The sequence below is a fragment of the Anas acuta genome, chromosome 13 (genome assembly GCF_963932015.1).
Source record: "Anas acuta chromosome 13, bAnaAcu1.1, whole genome shotgun sequence".
Taxonomy (NCBI): domain Eukaryota; kingdom Metazoa; phylum Chordata; class Aves; order Anseriformes; family Anatidae; genus Anas; species Anas acuta.
In genome coordinates, this window is record NC_088991.1 from 19,043,909 (window position 1) to 19,063,500 (window position 19,592).

A 19,592-nucleotide genomic window follows, 5' to 3' on the forward strand; every position below is an offset into this window, starting at 1 on the left:
TGGAGGATCTAAACAATGTCAAAGTCAGACAAAGGCAAGGACATTTGGCAGCCAAGAACAGGGCAAGGGAAGTGAGATCACTGTTTTTCAGCAGCATCAAGCTGTTAGGTCAGCTGTCCAGGAAACACAAGCTTTGGTGTCATCTTGAAATCTAATCATGCTAGTTCCAAGCCATTAATTACAATAATAAATAATTTCAGATAGAGGTGAGAAACTGGTAAAACTGAGAACTGCATTTGGATTTTTTTTTCTAGGTCCTATCACTTGAGCTCACTTCTGTGGCATGAAGACTAAAGAAGACCACAAGATGCCAAAACTCTGAAGTTAGTTTATGACTTATTACAAAATCTACCCTTAAGAAATAATATTGGCAGTGCTCTTTGTATTTCCTGAGATGATTTATATGTTTATTGAAATCCCTCACTACTGTTTTTTGGCATAGAAGAAACATCCAAGTGAAAATCACACTTAAAGCACCCTTTGTTCCTCAGGGGCTCTGGGCCATCAGAAGAGAACACATCACAAAAATAGAAATTGTTGATAAATCCACAAAAATAGCTTGGTGCACTTTCATTTATCTGTGTACCATGACAAAGGATGACAAGTTTTGTTGAAAATATCAAGTCATTTATAGAACAGATATTGGTTTAATACCAATAAAGCTTCCTGATTTTGTGATTCTTGTGAATTCAAATTCTTTAATATAATAATATAAGGACAGGATCTCTATGGAAGCACTGTTACAAGTGCAATTTCCATTTTGCTACCTCTGGAGGCTTCATATGAAGTTCACCCAGAAAAGGCAGCACAGAGAAAGGAAAGATGGCAGTGAAACAAAGTGTCAGCACTCCTGAGCTGCAGGGATTGCACAAACTGCTTAAGTGAAGCAGCTGTGTAGGATGCAGGCACTTTGGGGAATGAAAGATTCGGGAAGCGGCAGGCAGTAAGGAAATTTGTCTGCATAGGGTTCTAGGGTTTGCTTTGTTCCATTCATTTAGAAACACATCCACATATCTTGCGAATCAAGCAAAACAACAAAGTTTCCATGTTATGAAAGTGTATACTCTTATTACAGAATGTTATACAGTATTAAAGACAAAATGTCACTACTGAAGGCAAGCTTTTAAGTTAGTGACTATGCATGTTTAAGGTCAGTCTTTTTTATTGTTGTTTCTACAACATATGTTGATGTTGTAGGAAGAACCAGCTGTGATGTTCTTTTTATATTTTTTATTTTTTTTCTTTAAACGTCAACAGGTTTTCAAGGCATATTTATGCAGAAATATCAGAGGGTCTATTAGCATCACTACCAAAAACAAATTGTGGAGAAATGTAGGATAGAAGCAGACTTTTCCTGAAATTCAAAAGGACTACCACTCTTGGTGAAAACAAGTAGTTGTGATAGGTTGTGAAATAATGGAAAGAAGGAGAGGCAAGGGGAGGCCTTTGCTAGCCAAAGAAAACTACTGAATCTTTGGCTGCTTACTTTCTTAGCAGTATTATTCATAGATGTTCTTTCCTTTTGTGAATTCCTGTGGTTACCAAATTCAGGGAAAAACAGAGGAAAACAACCTTATTGACACATATTGCCACACAAACTTAGCACTGTATTTCAAAGGAAATAGGGCTTTTAAAAGAGGTTCCTGTTCACCCCATCAGAAGGAACAACTCTAGAGATTTCCTTTATTAGTGGAAAGAATTTGCCATGACACCAGAGTTGCAGCAGCCTTCTTACCTGAAGCGCAAGAGGCTTCCACCTCACGTTTTTCAGAAGGGCAGGAGCAGAAACCAGAGTATTCTGAGGACGTTTTTTCAAGGTTAAAATCACTCCATTTGGGTCTTCCCGCAGTGCATTTACTAGGTTCTTCAGCTGCCAGCCAACCTAAGAAAAAATTCCATAATTGAATTTTGAAAGCTTTCCATTTAACTTTACATGTGAAGGAACTCTTCTATTAGCTGGGAAGGTGTATTACAGCCTGCTCTTTCTGAACATAAGCAGTTTTTATAAAGAGTTTCTGATTAATTCTGTTGGACTGAAATGCTACTGCTGAAGCTGGGTTATTTTTGTTATTTCTTTTTGCTAGGTTTCTCAACAAAATAAGGCATAAGTGAACACTGTCTCCCTTTAGATAATCTGTGAGGTCATTGTACATTTTAAATCAAGTTTGCAAGTAGAACTGATGTTTCAAAAATAGTTAGGGCATAACAAGTGCCACACAGGTTTCAGCAAGTGATTTTGCAAAGGCCCAAATTAATACACCTCAGAGAAAGACAAGCAAAACTCCCTTTTTATACAAAATGGTTGACTGGATAGCCATTCCATGTGCATTTTGCTTCCAAACAGACACAATGTTAGTATTAGTATTATTATTTTCCCCAGGTAGTGAAAGCATTACTGAAAAAGAGGGCAGGGAGATAGGACAAGGAATAAGAAGCAGGTATTTTACAGGAAGACATGATGAGCCAATGGACAAAGACCAAAGGTAATCCTTTCCTAAAGGATTTACTAGTTCCACTTCTCTCAGAGCACCCTGTGAGATGAATTTGATTTTATTCCTAACGTCTGTCAGTGAAAAAAAAATATATATATATATATAATAAATCTCCTAACAGTTCAAAGTGACCATTATAGACAAATAGAAAGAATATTTTTCATGACCTTGGAGACAGAAAACTTTGCATTCTCTGTTAGCCGAATACTAGCAGTCATGGAATAGTTTCAGTCTGGATCCTTAGTTCAAGCCCTCACTGTTGAGTAGAAAGACAGACTATGCTATATTATCATACATAACACATTTAAGATCTGAACTGAGGATAAATTACTGTTTACTTGATTTATTCAAACAGACCCTGGATAGAGCTGAATACTTCAAGTTATCATAAAGTCTAAACATAGTCATAAAAAAAAGAACATCATAACACTGGAAGGATTTCATACATGACTGTCACTAAAAGCTATTTAGAGACATTTCTTGATCTTCTTGATTATTTGAATATTGATTTGCCATGACATGGTTATACATGAAAACAAAATTAAAATTTTATGAGGTTTTTTTATTCATTAATGTTTACACTATCCTATTATCCCGAATGATTGAAGAGGTTTTAAAACTGCATAATATAAAGGCATATGTAATGGTGTTTACACTAAAGCTAGTTTTACAAAGTTATGTGCTCCTGAACACTTTTTCTCATGTGCATCAGCATACAACAGGAAAAATATGTATCAAAACAGCCAGATACATACATTCAGAAGAGAAAGTGAAATTCATGCGAATTAACATTTTTCTAAAATTTAACCAATCTTTCTTCCTGATTACACCACTAAAATCAGCAAAATTGTGTTAGTTTAAATAAGAGAATAAATTTGGCTCCATAGGTTCAGCAGTCTTTTTGCCTTCCCTTTCTGCAACTGATGTTTTAGCTTGTTCACTATGAAGAAATTAAGAAATTCCTATCATTTAGCATTTCAAAATGCATTATCATTCAACTCGAGTAACTGTATTATTGAAGTTTCTTTAATATTAGACTCAAAACAATGTGTCTGTGTGGTGCTAGCAGTTGGACTTCTGGGTCCCTTCCAACTCAAGATATTCTATGATTCTACCCAAAGCAATATCCAAATTAGTACCAACGTAAGCATTGCGATGCTCAAAGGATTTGTTAACGTTCCCCTCTGAATATTGCATTTTGTGTCAACATACTTGTGACCTTTTCTAGATAACCACTCCTACACTACGATTTTTGAAATTTGTCTCTCTTCCACTGACATGAGAAAAATGGTATGACAATAGTCTCATAGTTCCTCACACATAACCTGAGAGCTCGGTCCAAAGCCACAGGTCGTGGCTAGGGGACATGCCAACAAACGCACACACAAAACCCAGAAAAAAAGCTTCTGAAAAATTATCCCTATTTGTCTTCTAAAGCACAGCTATCTCCCCCACTTAGTCTCACCTTGTTATTACTGGGAAATAACTCAAATTACAAGAGCAAGCCTATATAGAAAGGAGTTACTAGAAAGAATGACCTCTTGTAAGTGACAATGAGGTTACTGGTTCACATTTAGCTGTGTGAAACAGCAAGGCCTGCAGAAATATTTATAGGGAGGACTCTGGAGGACTTTCCTAGCCTTTTTAAAATCACATTTTCTGCAATTCAGATTTGATTTCTAGATTTGCTACTGAAGAAAAGTGAATAGGTGCAGGATGTTACTGAAGCGAGTCAGGCTTTAACCTGAACACTGATGGTCACCTTCTCCCCCAGTTCTGCTAAACAAAGCAGTATGGATCCAATCCTGCATGGAATATGTCCTGCAAAAGTAATTTTCTTTTACAGAAAAGCTGAGCTCTCAGCAGCTCTAAAAGTAGCCTGTATTAAACTCTTCCCACCATTTTCTATTCCAAACACAGCAGATTTTTATTGTGTTAATAAAGGACCATAGTAAAGGCCTGTTGTAGGTTACTCATGATTAGAAAAAAACGACCACAGCTCTTAGGAATCAGAGCACTGTGCGTGAACAGCATTTCTGCAACGACAACCTTACTGAGGCTGAACTGTGGCAGCCTTGAAGTGAGCTATTATGAATAAAAAGCTTTAGGGAATCCAAGAGCTGGAGCTGTACAAGTGTATGCGAGCCTTTGGTGCCATTATATTTGCTATGCCCCTTGACTATGCTTCACTGGCAGGTTCATGGTAACATGACCGAAATGTGTATTCCCACTACTATTAAAAGTAAAATATTAAAAAAATAGATTTAAGTGTTCAGAATCAGTGCAGTCTACATGTATCAGCATATTATATCACATACCATTTATAATTACTTCCTTTTAGAGGAAGATAATTGATAATACATGAAGGTGGAGGTTCAAATCCTCTCACAAAGGTCTGAGAGAAGTTTAGCTAGAACTTCACAGTTTATACCTGATTTCTACAGTGGGCCGAAGCCCGGATCCCAAGTGTGAACATTTGGCTTGGAAAGCACTGTATGTCTCATAGTGCTAAAAAGCATTTTAATAGCTCTTTACAGTTCTATTCTATTTTTAACGTTGCTGGTTTACTGAAAACTTTCTAAAAATGCACTGGTCACAAACAGACCACAACTAAACAGAAATATCTCAACTTCCATTCCATACAAATGCTTCTGGTTTGCACTTTGCTTATAACATGACAGGATATTTATGTAGAAATACACACATATATTTTGCTGAATTTTAAATTTAAAAGTGGATGGACTATTTTTGATTTTTATAGATTGCTGTAATTTTCAGAATGCTGAAGCCTTTGGAGTTTTGTGTGCTCCTTTTAGATAAGAATGATAAATAATTAAGCTAATGATAAATTATTCCAATGAGAACCTTAATGACAAAACCATTAAATAGCAAGATCTATTAAAGAGCAGTCTGCAATCATTACTACTAGGCTATGATAAAATGCTCTTAGGAATTTGGACATGTTATTATAAATTGTATTACTAAAAATATCTTTGTGAAAATAGAAGTCATTACAGTGGATTAAAAATCTTAGTTGAAAACCAGTCCTTCAGACAGATTTTCACATTTATTCTTAAACAGTCTTTAATTGCAATTACTGGCTTCTAGCTGTGGTGAGATGTGTTCAGCAAAACGTTTTTTTGCTACTTTAAAGATTTTACCATTCAGTTAATCAGGTTCTACAGTATGGGTTAAGATATTTCACTCGGTAATAAAAGTTAACATGTAAATTAGATTAATGAAGGAAAAAAAGACTAGCATGATGCTTTATTTTCCTGAATAAATGAAATTGGAGCAATTAGGATAGCCATTACACTCAAATCAACAAATTCAGGGCATTGTTATGTTCTCTTTGCACGGCACAGTAAAGGTCTAGTCATGGTGCATGTTCTCTGCTAAACAGATTTGCATATTGTAATACAACACGCTATTTCCATATATTTGTTCTCTTTGTAAATCAGACCTACAAATTAGAGTGTGGAAAGTCACACGGCTGCTGTAATCCTTGTTCATAACCCAAAGAATGTGCAAAATACTGTCAGATGCCAGCAATGAAAATTACCACCACAGTAATATACAGTTTGTAAAGAGAAAAGATGAGAGTCTCTTACTCACTGGCTAAAAATACAATTGACTTAATGTTAGTCCAAAGAAAATACTCTTTAATTTAGATGTTAAACATAAAAGAAACAGAGATGAATATAACTCACTGAATAAGGTAAGAGGCAGGCAGAAGTTTAATTTTTTTTTGGTAGTTTACATTTAGGATTGTTCAATCGATAATTTTTATTGCTTTGTACATCAGCAGTGTAGAAAAAACGGCTCCAGGGGAAAAAATGTATTACTGTAGTCTATTTTAAAGGATTAATTTTCTCATAGAAAGTACAAGTAAGTTAATTAGTGGAAAGTGCAATATATGGTAACTTCGAAAACAATAACTAAAAGATTTTAGTCCCTATGGTGCTAAATTTCTTTACCATAAAATTATAATGATATAAATATCCAGAATGCTATAGTAATTTTGTATACCTAAAACTGATGATTTTGTAGTTGGGACTGCATAAGTAGTATATGCAGAAAAACAAAGCTTGCTCATTAACCCACAGTAAACTAGTTTGTCTTCTTGTTCTTCAATATCTTCTTTAGAGTCCCCCAGTAATGGCTTTTTCCTTCTCATTTAGAAGATCTAGATTTGTCTGAATGTGATTCAGAACACATCCCACCAGCAGTAGGGATTTGAGCATTTTTATACATCCAAACCATGTTCATGCTGGACAAGCACCTTTTCTCCTTTTTTAAAATAAAGGCTATCTGGCTGATGATGATTGACAGATGATCTGTATGAAAATTAAACTAACATTAAAAATTCCTAACATTATGGACGACAACAAAAACAACAAAATCTGAAAACACTAAACACTGCATTTGTGGATGAGTGCATAGGCATTAAATCCATGACATACTCACCTATAAAAGGAACTGAAAAAACAGCAGGACTGTTGAACACATTGAGGCTTATCAAAGGATTCCAGTGGTAAAAACCACCACCACAGTTATTTACCTCCATGCTGATTTCCTCAAAACTCATTATGTGTATTTGTCATGGTACAAATTTAGAAAACAACTCAGAGTGGAACTCTGAGTGCTTAGTGGACAGAATATCTATATTCATTTCTCTGTTTTTCCTGAAAATTCTGGAGATAAAGCATAAATGTGATTCTTCAATTCCTTCACTGTTTTGTAAAACTCTAAGTACTGACTGGGACTCTGAAAAAAAAAAAAAGAAAAACTTCCAAGAAATACAAAAATACATAGTACACCTGCCAGAAGGAAGGTAGGCTAAACCTCCATGTATTTCTGAGAGTTATGCACATTAAACTCACTGTATCATTTGCCCAGCTTTAATCTTACCTAGGATGGAAAGAGACAGAGCGTAAACTAAAAATGAGTTTAAGAACTGTGTTGCTGGGCATTTGATCTGGAAATCAATTGTACAGAATGGTATTTACTAAATAACTAGAACATACGATATTGCACACCACCTGCAAACAAGTAATTTTGCTTTGACTCCAGTAGGACCTAACCCCTACATGAACCAGGACAGATGTTTCCCCTCAAGGCTCTTTCAATACATAAGCAAACCCATCTGGATATTTACTTGAATCTTAACTGTATGACCTTTCTTCATATTTTCATTAAAAAAAAAAAAAAAAAAAAAAAAAAAAAAAAAAAAAAAAAAAACGGGGAGGAGGGAGAGATGAGCAAACTCAACTTGTTGTTAAAGAAACAGTCATCTTTTGTATGTTAAGTCTGTTGGTAATTCACTTTGCCTTACAATACTGCCCAGGCTAGGGAATTTATCAAGGGAATTAGTTTCATTAACATGGAAATCAGAAATTATTATTAAACAAAAATGTGCTGCGAGATCATAAGACTTTCTGTCACTGATTGGAAAGCTCATCATTAACACCTGTAGCTGATTCACTCTCCTCATTAATATCCTTAGTGTTACTAAAAATAATTGATGATGGAAATACCAACATTTATCTATTATCTTACAGTTATTTTCATTAAATAACAGAGAAATGCAGCAAGATTCCAAGATGATGCAAAATGTGCTACTAGAAGACACTGTTACTAAGCCTTTTTGAAAGGCAGAATCCTGAGATTCAGTGATACATGGAAATTTCTTTGCAAACCAAATGACTTTTTTGGGGGGAAGAAGTTGTAATTGTCATGACATCTCTTGTTCAGTTTTTATCTCTCCTTTTCCTACTTGCATTTCACAACACAGTGTGCTGAAACACAGATCGTATGACCTATCACCACGGCTACAGATTTACCTCCATCTAAAGTGAGAACCCATTAAGACTCAAATTTCCAATTCAACACACATACATCTGGAATATTAATTCAATAAATATCTTAACATCAATAAATTAGTGCTGGAAATTATTAATTGTTGCAGGGCTCTTGACTTTGTATCTTCTCTTTTAGAAGACTCAGATTTCTATGAATGGGATTCAGAATACAACCTACCAGCAACAGGGATTTAGACATTTTTATAAATCCAAAGAGTGTTCATGATAATTTCAAAGTACTCAATTTGACAGACAATGAGCAGTATGAAAGGGCATGAGGCTGTGGCTCATGTATTTACAGAGCATCCTTCATTCCAAAGAATGAACCTATCAACTATGAAAATGCATCCCCATTATTTTAAAATAATGGCTATTTAGACATAACATAACAAACACCTTACACAACAAAGCAAATGTGTTTGAACTGAAAGAGCTGTTCTAGGCTACTACATCCTTTTGTTATCCCTTCTACGTAGTTGTAGGCAGCTGTAACTTAATCGTATTCATCAGTTCTTCAGTCACCATCCTAGTCAGACCTCTCAGCTTTCACCACAAATTTTCTTACAGATGTTCATATGAATGCTTGCTCTTCCACAGTGTTGTTCTCTTCCTTAAACAGTCATTACCCTTCCTGGTCTGTATAGCCTATAGACCTAGCTGGCTGGGTAACCAAAATTTAAATCCGTTTAAAAAAATAAAAAAATCCTTCAATACATTTTCCTTTTTACCCCATTACATTTGCAAATGTTCTTACACAAATTCACCTTTGATGACTGCAAATGACCTGAACATCACACAGTATTTCAGACAAGATATTACCAATGTCAAGACAATGGTATTAAAACTCTATTTCTCCTGGAAACATGTTCCTGATTAATTCCAAGTTCATCTTTGCCATTTTCAGTCACATCACCTCCATGGTGATGAGTTGATTTGGGATTAATTACTACATTCTGACTTCAGGATTCTTGCCAGCTGCTCCTGAGTAACATTTAGCTTTCAACATGAATTACTAAAAGCATTATTATTGCTCTCTGTCCTATCAAATGACCTTCAAATTCTAATCCTAAAAAAGAAAAAGGTTTTCATTTTTCTGAACTATTCTCCCTAGTTTACCTAACACTTTTGTATATGAGAGTAAATCGAACATCTATATCTGTTCAGACAGCTAGATCAATACTTGTTTGGATCTGGAAGATTTCTGTTTGAAAAAATTATCAAAGGTAGAACATTAAAAAAAATTTTCATAAACTTATACTGTAATTCATCTAACATTCCATTTTCTTAAAGTCTTTAGTTATCCTTTATAATCCTCTAAATCACCTGTAAAACCTTGCATAGTATTGACTAGTAAGTTTGCCTCCTTATGCTTCCACAGCATACATGTACAATGTTATCCTAAAGCAGACAACTCATTAAAAATCTTTCCTTAGCAAGTTGCAATTGGAAGTGTCAGTCCCTTCAGTAAACATATGCAGATGATTTGGCTTTAATTTATCAGCTTTGCTTCCATCCTGAGAATGGATGTACATACATATATTTGTTATGACTGTGTTTCTTCTCTTTGTCTTATATTCTCTACTATTCTTATTATGGAAATTTGAAAGAAACAAATATTTCTTGGCCACAGACAAACTTATCTTTAATTTCACCCTATTTTCACTGCACGACAGTCCCAATGCTCTGACTAAAGAATCGCATCCCATCCATAAAACAACGTTAGTTAACGTTAAGACAAAATGAAATTTACTTTCCTTTTATTTCATCTAAGCAGCAGAAAATACTATTCACAGAACTTGAGCTGTAATTATTATTTTTGTAAGCAAATAAATGCACAGTGGTATATTCAGCACTTCTGTTTAATTTCATAGGAGAGGAAAGAAAAACTCCACAAGGCATTCCATTTTTTGCCAACAGGCAAGAACTAGTGCCTGTTGCTACTGGTAGGGTAAAAGAAAAAGAGCTAATGTCATTGGATTTTAGAACATGTAACTTATTTACCAAGTTTCTTGCGCCGTTTTATTAAAAAAAAAAAAAAAAAAAAAAAAGCAAATAAGGACATTGGATAATGATTAAATGATCTTAACAGATAGTGGTGAATCAACTGATTTAATTAATTTCTTGCCTAAAGTACTATTATTTTTACTTTGATGTTCATAATTATATAACAGAGGGTTCATTGGCTTGACCGGTTTCAACGTAGTAAATCTTTTATTTCTAACTCCTTCAACTGTTGCATTATATAAGTTTTAGGCTGTTTCCCTTTTGGAACTCATTTTTTTTAAACTTTCAACTACACTGAAGAATTAAAATAAGTGTTCTTTTTTGTGTTAATAATGTTAATATATTTGTTAATATAAATGATTTCAGTAAGAGTATGAATACAGCTATCTTCAGCTATCTGATCATTTCTTACTTAATTCAGATAATGCTTTATATAAAAATAGCATATGAATTCTAAGTAATAACAATTATTTTGAAGACATACAGCCAAAATATTCTAGCCCCATCAATACCAAAATACTTAACTCCACACATCAGCAATCCAATGGGCTGACATTGTCAGCATACTTAATCCTTTGCTATAGCTTTACAACCCCAGAGAAATGCTTCCAAGATTAAAAGTGCTGTTATCTGTGCTGACTCCACTGGAATGCAGGGACTGTACAACTATTTTCAACTCTACATCTTAAACCTGTTTAAGAGCTTACTCCTTGCACAGCTATGAAATGGGTAATGATTCTTCTCTTAAAATGGGCCTCCTGATGAATTTCAAATTGAAATTGAAATTATTTTTTATTACTTAAAGAAAAAAATCAGTATCCTATTAGATTAATTTTTGCCTATGTAGGATGAAAATGAACATTAGCCTTTTAAAAAGTACAGTCTTATTTGTACTATATTAGCACAGGAGTACTGCTTTACCTATGAATGAATATGTTTTTACTGTACAGCTCTGTAGCTCGATGTTAAATATGCAAAGTATCACAGTTGGGAATATGAAAAGGTTGTCAAGGAGGGTCATGCATTAGGATGAAAAACTGAGAGTGCTCCAATTATTTAGGTTACCAAAGAAAAGGTGAAGAGGTAGTTTGATTACATCCTGAAAATGCCTAAATGAGAAACTGGATCTCCAGTGTGATAGATAAAAATAGATCAAGATCAAATGCATACTACAAACAAAAAGACACCCCCACCCCCCCACACTCCCCTCCAACGAGAATAATTAACTAACAGAACAGTATATTACAGGTTGTGGGAATGTCACTGAATGTTTTGAAAAAATCTAATTATCTTAGTAAATGAGCGAACATCAATTTATCCAGAAAATACACTGGCCTATTTTAGTCTAAATCAGATGAGATGATGTCAATAGTCAGCTACAGCATTAGCACCTAATGAAAGAAACCTACACTTTCTTTAATCAGGAAAGTATTTTCACTAATTATAAAACAAAATGACTATATCTAATCACCTTCAGAGCAGACTTTTTCAAAACAGGATTTATATTTGATAGACTATCAAAATATAAAAGAAACATCAATCTTAAGAAAACGTGTTTGTTAAGAGAAACTTTGTGTGATACAAATCCTCTGAAACACAGAAATTTCAGAGGAAAGTGTATTTCTCCATTTTTAAATTGTACATTTTTTTTTGCCTTTTTGTCCTGCATGTACATTTTGTGAAAGCATGGAGTGCTTTGTGCCTGCATGTTCCAATGCCGGGTGAACAAGACAGTCTGTAGCTCTGGAAAACATGCAAGACCACCACAGATATGCAAGACTTGTTTTGTACAGTTTGCCAGCTGCCCTCCAGACTGTTCATTTCAAGTGGGTTGCACTGCATTCTGTGAGCTGGCCTTACTAGTATAAAGATATTGACTATATGGGAATTTAATGAACCTAATGAACCTAAAGAAACCTCTGAATTATTCTAGCCCACTAGTGGAAATAATGGTATTTATAAGCACGATATCAATTGTCACAACTTGAGATAGCTTGGGTGAAGAAGCAAAGTATAGTTTGCAGCTGGACACATAGCTCTGAAACACAAACACTAAAAATTACTGGCTGACTTTTCACAGTCACAAGGAAAACAGAATAAAGCATGCTCAGCATTTGCAAAGGAAGAATACATTTCTGAAAGAAACTGCTTGCCATTTATCCCTTTTCGTAGCTTGTTACAGAATTCAGAATGAATAATTAACAGTGAGGTTTGTTTTTTTGAAAAAGTATTCTCTGCCACTTGACTCAGCTGTTGGCAGCGTGCCTGCCCTTAGATAGAGAGGGATTACAAGCATCAAACACTTTGGGCTTGTTATAACACACATGGGAAGTTGCTACCCAGAAAGCCAATTCTTGAGTAGTTGAATGAGTGGAGTTTCACCTCTGGGAGTAAAGATTAAATCAGGTTTGTCACTTGAAGAGTATGTCTGATGGAGAAAGCCAGTCTAATGCATATTTCAACTTGTACTGTGACAACTCACAGATCCTCTGTAATGTAAGTAAGAGTTTCATGTTGCATTAAAATTGTAAGTAAAAATGAGGAAGTTATACTTCTTTTGAAAAGAAAATATTTGCTCTCTAATTATTTTCACCTCCCACAAATGACAAAGAGGTTTCTTAATTTTTCTGATTTTGTATATAAAATGAAATGTAGGTTGGTACACAAAAACAATAACTGCATACACTGTGAAAAATACAATGGCAGGCACACTTAAATGTACACAGATCAGGTACCACAGTATCTTAGACTTAGCATACTCTTCCCCATACATATGCTTATGCAATATGAAATGGATTAACGGTTTTACCAACTTTATAAAACTGTTCATCACCTTAAAAATAAATATGAAAATAAATATATGGCTGATACAGAATTCCTGCATTTTGAGTCTGAATCCCAGATTAAAGAAAATGAATATTTCTTTTTAAGAGAAAAAGTTAAACTTGCTGGCATATCCATAACAGGAAATCTAAGAACTACAACCAGTGCAATCACTGTAAATTGTAGATGTTGATTCTGGGAGCATAATCTTGAACAGCAGCTAGAGAAAATATGTTTGGCTTAATCCTTCTGGGTTAATTAATGACAATTAAAAAAACTAAAAAGGCACAAATTAAATGTAAGCAATGATTATAATATTTTAAACGGCATAAAGAGTGATCTAGTTTGCTACAGTTACCTATTAAGAATTATTGTCTTTTTAGCAGTGGGAACAGTCAAAGCCTGCAGACCAGAACTTCTAAAGTACTTACCACAGTTTGATGGTTGACCTGGATCACCTCATCGCCAGCATGGATTTTCTTACACTGGTCAGCAGGAGACTAAGGACAGGAGATAACAATTAACTTTACATTTCAGGGGGGACCACAAGGGAAGAGCAGGAATGAAAACTATGAATGAGAAAAGAGGCAAAAAAGCTCTTCCCAAAGAAGCATTATTATCAAATAACAATAACTTACTATATTTACAATAAAACAAAACAAAACAAAACACATTTATACAGAACAATGTTTTTCTGGTAACCAACGACAATTCAAAGATGAATTCAAATCCTTCTTCCCGTGGTGATGAACAACCTTTTTGACTGGTTGAGCTATTTTAGTTTCTTTACCTTTTGGAGGGGAGTACTGGGCCATGAGCTGTCACAATATTGCTGGGAATTCACTGAGTGAATTAACATCACATAGCAGTAAAGCTGCTAAGCCAACAAATACTGAACTTACTACATGTGCAGGGTCAGGGCTGGAAAAAAATGCATATAACAGAAAAGTAGGCCTAATGCAGTCCTTTACGTAGCAGGTTTACTGCTTAAGTTCATGGCAGATACCCTGCAAATATACTACAGCTCCAGCACTTCCAAGACAGCACTAGATTAACCATGTGAATGCAAAGTGGTAATTTAAAAAAGGATAAAGTCCTTGACAGTCTGGGTATTCTGTATAGTATATACTGAACATACATACATACGCACACATACTACTCCACCACCATAATTTGGGGAACTCTGAGTCAAAAACCTACCTTATTCTAAATATAGCTGCTTCTGATCACGTTAAAATGGATCAAACACCATTGCCTTGCAAGCCACTTGTACACAGTCAACTGCATGTCAACAAATGTGTCAGAATACAAGATTTACCGGAGCTAAAGGTGACTTGCAGCTTATATTCATTCACTGAGTACCAATCAAAACTTCCAGGAAACTGTCAATAGCTCTTTTGCTGGACAGACTTCTCCAGTCACAAATCCCATCCATTATGTGGATGCATACTATAAACAAATAGAAGGAGTAAAGACAACAGCAAACAATGCAACAAAAGCCCAAACAGCCACTGGGCTAAAAATGGCTGCAATTGCCTCTAAAAAAATGCCAAATTAACCTCAATAGGTAGGCAAGCATCACACAGGCGGTTGCTTCCTCCTACTCCTCAGCAGAAGCGGGAGAAAATATGATGAAAATGCTCATGGGCTGAGATAAGGACACGATTTTACCTATGCACAGGATTAAACATAAGCCAGAAAGATATTCTGTTTCCATTTGAGGAACACAATGCGAATATAAAGTTGGTTGCTTTAAACAGTGAATGAAAGGTAAGCAGGAAACTGAAGTAAGCACCACTATTCATAATGGGTTTAACTTCAGTTGATATTAGCTGAAAAAGCACAGGCCTGGCGCTTTCTCTTTTTAGCTCCTTTCCTGACTTTGATGAGGCTGAGCTAATTATTATCTTTCAAAATTAAACACTGGCTCTGAGGTCAATTATACCTTCAAAAGGAATGAAAAATCAATTTGCTGAAATGCCAGAAATTAAACATCTTTGAAGCTTTTTTATCTGCACATATGATTACACTTTTAGAAAAAAGTAAAAAAAAAAAAAAAAAAAAAGAGGAACTTAGAGTTGTCTTATCAAAAAGTTTTGATGCATACAGTTCAGTCAAAATAAAAATGCAAGTTTTAATGGCTGGTGAACTTTGTATCTTTTCACATGAATTTCAGTTATAAATATATATTTCCCTACAAATTGTATTATATTTCTAAAATAAATTAAAATTACAGTGAAAAAGTATATTAATACTTCTAAATGCTGCCAGTAGTGTTAATATAAGTAAGCACACAAATTTTAAGCTTAATTTCCATTAGACTTGTCTTATGATTCACAAATTTTTGCACACAAAACATAAGGCTTTCCCTGGGTCTGTAGTATCTAAAAATGGATGATGAAAATGATCAAAATTATCTCAATACATACAAACCAAGCAGAACAAAATATCACACATGAAGCTCAGCCATACGGTGCAGAATACCACTGATGTATGCAGGTAAGTATGTACATTTTTGGCTAGCTGCACAGTGGAAATTTCATGTTTCTTGGGTGTCAGCATTGCACAGTTTCAATATTAGCTGTATAAAATTTAAACTTGTAATTTATGCAGCTATACTCTCTTAGAAAGATTGAAAACAATGTGACTAAAACATGGACTATTTGAAAAACAGAAGGGATAGGTCCTATTTTAAAGTCTGTCATAATAATTACATTGCAGCAGTTGAAATAAAATTATTTTTTTTTCAAATTTGTAATTATGAACTGCAAGTTAAGTAACAAGAAGCTGCTTCACAGAAAAACCAAACAATGTGACAAGAATAACAATCAGTCATACTGATTTACATGCTACAGCATTTCTGTGTACTTTCAATCCAGATATTGCCTCATTTCTGGGACTACAATGAAAAGGATGGTTAATACATTCTTGATATCTTCTACTTGCTACAGGTACTGGAAACTATGAAAACTTAGTGGTGGTTAACTCCTCCTAATACGATTCAGGAATAATAATTATTTTTCAATAATTTTAAACAATTTTTCATATGTCCTCACACAAAAGTCATTCAGAGTCTTAACTTTTCTTTTTTCCCCTAACATTGTCAAGTCACTCCCTTCTCTTTCATTTGCTCCTTTTCACAATTTCTCCCTTCTTACTGATAATCTTGTCAGTTATTACTGCTAGCTTGAAAACCTTCTGGTTTATCAAAGATTATTCTACAGCCTGAATATAATATTTTAAGTTATTTTTTGTGCGTTACCCATTTCTTCTTAACAGCCACCAATACTGCTGATACTGTAAATGCTTTAGAATTTATTATTTTACAGTCTGTTTTACAGAATTGCTTAGACCCACAGAACCTATTCATTTCCTATGAGGCAATCTTAGGATAGGTATCATCTCCACAAGTTTAATTTTTCTAGCATTCTACTTTTCAAGAAATTTCATTTACTAATTAGGAAAAGAATTAAAAAAAAATACTGTCCATTTTAAAAAGAAAAAAAAGAAAAACAAAAAACAGAAGAAAAGTATTCATCATTGTATGATAATGTACTCACTGCAAAAAGTAACCTCACTGTACATATTAATGGTTGGTCAAATTACATCCACACTTATCATCAACTCTGCAATGCTTTAACTAGTCTGGTTATAACCATACGAGACAGATTGTTTTCTGTTATATTACTGATCTGTTGAAAGCTTTATTTTTTTTTAAATATGAACTTGAATTGTCCTGTTTTGAGAGGTTTATCTGAAGGAGATAAAAAAAATTAAATACAACAGATTTTATTTAAGACTAATGATGATGCTCTTGCATAAACAACAACAAAAACAACAAACAACTAAATATAAACCAAAATACCTTTGTGACAGAGAAAAAATACGTAATTAGAAAGGTGTATTGGAAGATAGAAGTTCAAGATTTTAATTTTATTACAACATTTTGTCACTTCATCAAAGATATTTTTCTATATCTATTTTTAATGGTTCTAAATTTTTAAGGTAACATGACATAAGTAAAAAAAAAAAAAAAGGTTAAAGATAAAAAGTAGCTTGTTTCATAGCAAGTTTTGACATTATATAATAAACTGCAGATCTAACGAAGATATTTGCATGCATGATAAAAGTCTTTTAGGATAAGGAAGCTTACATTTTCAGTTGTTCCTGTGATTACATGCAGCCCATCGTATGTTGATTTGATATACATCCCCTGAAAAAAGATCAAGAAGGGTAATTAATTCTTGCAGAAAACAAACAAGTGATGTTTGCATGATGATAAAATAAGTACATATATTCCAGTTTAAGGATAATATTATTTCAACAAACTGGCATTATCAATGCTTGAATAACATTTTTAAAAGTTGTGTACCAAGACCCATGATAAACAGAACAGTTTTCTCACTTATTGCATTTATAATTCCAATATACATTTTTTGAAAGAATTCAACACCAAGCATCAGCATAAAAGCTTGTTACAATGCAGTATTTGTAATATTTAACTTAATCTCTTTTTATTACTAGTGCCATAAAAGTAGCAACAAAACTGAAACAATGAACAGAAATAGTCTTTAAAATTATATGCCCCATCTTCAGAGAGTTACTGGTTCATGATCTAACTTGGAAAGTACGTAAGCCAGTGCTCATATTGCCAATTTATAGAGAAAAATGATCTTGGCGAACTAACAAGAGCTTTATAATTAGTCCAGCATGAGTTGTGCTTGAAGGAGGTGATTGATGAGATACAGAGAGACAACCTAAGTGGGTATCTATGTATACACACACACACACACAAACACACAGAGCCTTGAATGTCAGTGAGACTCAATTGCTGCATTCTTCTTCAGGAGTAAGGTCATCTCGCCATATAGTATGGTTATCCATCAAATTTTGAAATCTAATTAATCTAATTGATACATTGCACTGCTGATTCATTAGCCTTCCAATAATTCTGCATCACTGTGTATTGTCAAAATGGAAGTTTAGAGCCCCCAGCAAATAAGAAAGAACATTTTGTTCACAGAAACCAACTTCAAGAATCCTGAACATTAATGAAGATTTGCAGGCTAGTTGCTAACCTAAAATAAGTAAATAAGTAAATAAATAAATAAATTCTATGAAGGTAAGATCCTATTGCTTTATACAACTACCTTTATTGTAAGTGTGTAGAGAAGACAGACCCAAACTCTTGGAAGAACACAGTGGGAACAAGAGAAGCAACAGACACAAGATGGAACTTGACAGACCTTTATCTGTTTATTTATTTTGTACTATTATTTTTTAAAATCATGATTGTGATAAAACACTGGAATTAGTTGCCTGGTCAGGTTGTGGAATCTCTGATATTGCAGATAACCAAGATTAACTGGATGAAGCCCCAAAATACGTGCTCTAACTGTATCTGTTTTGACTTTTCATCAGGACAAAATGTGGCTTCTCCCTTTGTGCAAACTAATTCAATTTCAGCAAGTTTAAACTTTATTTAAATCTTAAAAATAAAGACTAGCTAAAACTGATCATATTGCTTAACTCTGCTTCTTAGGAAACTCCATTATATATATTACACACTCTAACTACTTGTTCTTGTAAGAGACTGCTGTATAAGTTTTTTAATTTGTTCATAACAGAGATGCTCAAGTTAAGCCTTGGCAGTTTTGAAATCATTTTCATAAAATACAGTTAGTTGGAAGAAAGTTTACTAGTGAGTCTTCCACTATTTCCTTCTCCACAGCTGGCTTAATTTTATCAGTTTGCTATTTTACTGTCTCTACAGTACCTTCAACTGTTATTGACAAACATCTGATTCTCTCTTTCCCAACTAGAAGACATACACAAGAGATCATGAAAAACCCTGAACGTCCTCATTAGAAATGGGATACTGAGTCTCCATTAAGAAACTTACACAGAGATTAAAATCCATCTAGTATGCTGCATTTCCACAATGAACTTTTCACCAGAATTTTAAACAGCACCACATCCATCACAGAGGTCTGTTACTTTAGCACATTGTAGATTTCAGTCACATTTCCAGCCACACTTTTATTATCAAATTTAGCATCGCAATTCTAACACTTTACTTGTTGACAAGATTAATTCCTCACCTAATGGATCAATAGATTAATAGATTTTTAAGGTGAAAACAAAACACAGTGGTAACTTTTCACTAAGTTTTACCATATATTTCTTCATAAAATTCCTAGCCTCTTGTTAAGTTATATGTATTTTTCAGAAAAAAATCACACACTATCTTTTAACATATGCCATCTGAGAGACAGAAAAACTGGCTAATCAACTAAGAATTATCCTACAGTTTGTTCTTTCACTTCAGCTATTAGAGTTTAAGAACAAAATACATTAAAATAAAGTATTTTTCTGAATGATTCAAATTGGTCTAGGTAGAGCTTTCATCCTT

At 34.1% G+C, this 19,592-nt stretch overlaps 1 protein-coding gene across 5 annotated transcripts in view; it reads right to left on the reverse strand.

The window, feature by feature from the left end:
- Positions 1 to 19,592, reverse strand: part of LOC137863897 (connector enhancer of kinase suppressor of ras 2-like) — a 177,476-nt gene that overhangs the window by 62,069 nt on the left and 95,815 nt on the right. For all 5 annotated transcript variants that reach the window (XM_068697495.1, XM_068697496.1, XM_068697493.1 and 2 more), the window contains exons 7-9: positions 17,334 to 17,393; positions 13,612 to 13,680; positions 1,736 to 1,882 (exon numbers count right to left, since the gene is read on the reverse strand). In XM_068697495.1, the coding sequence (XP_068553596.1) occupies positions 1,736 to 1,882; positions 13,612 to 13,680; positions 17,334 to 17,393 (276 nt within the window). The remainder of the gene's footprint in view (positions 1 to 1,735; positions 1,883 to 13,611; positions 13,681 to 17,333; positions 17,394 to 19,592) is intronic.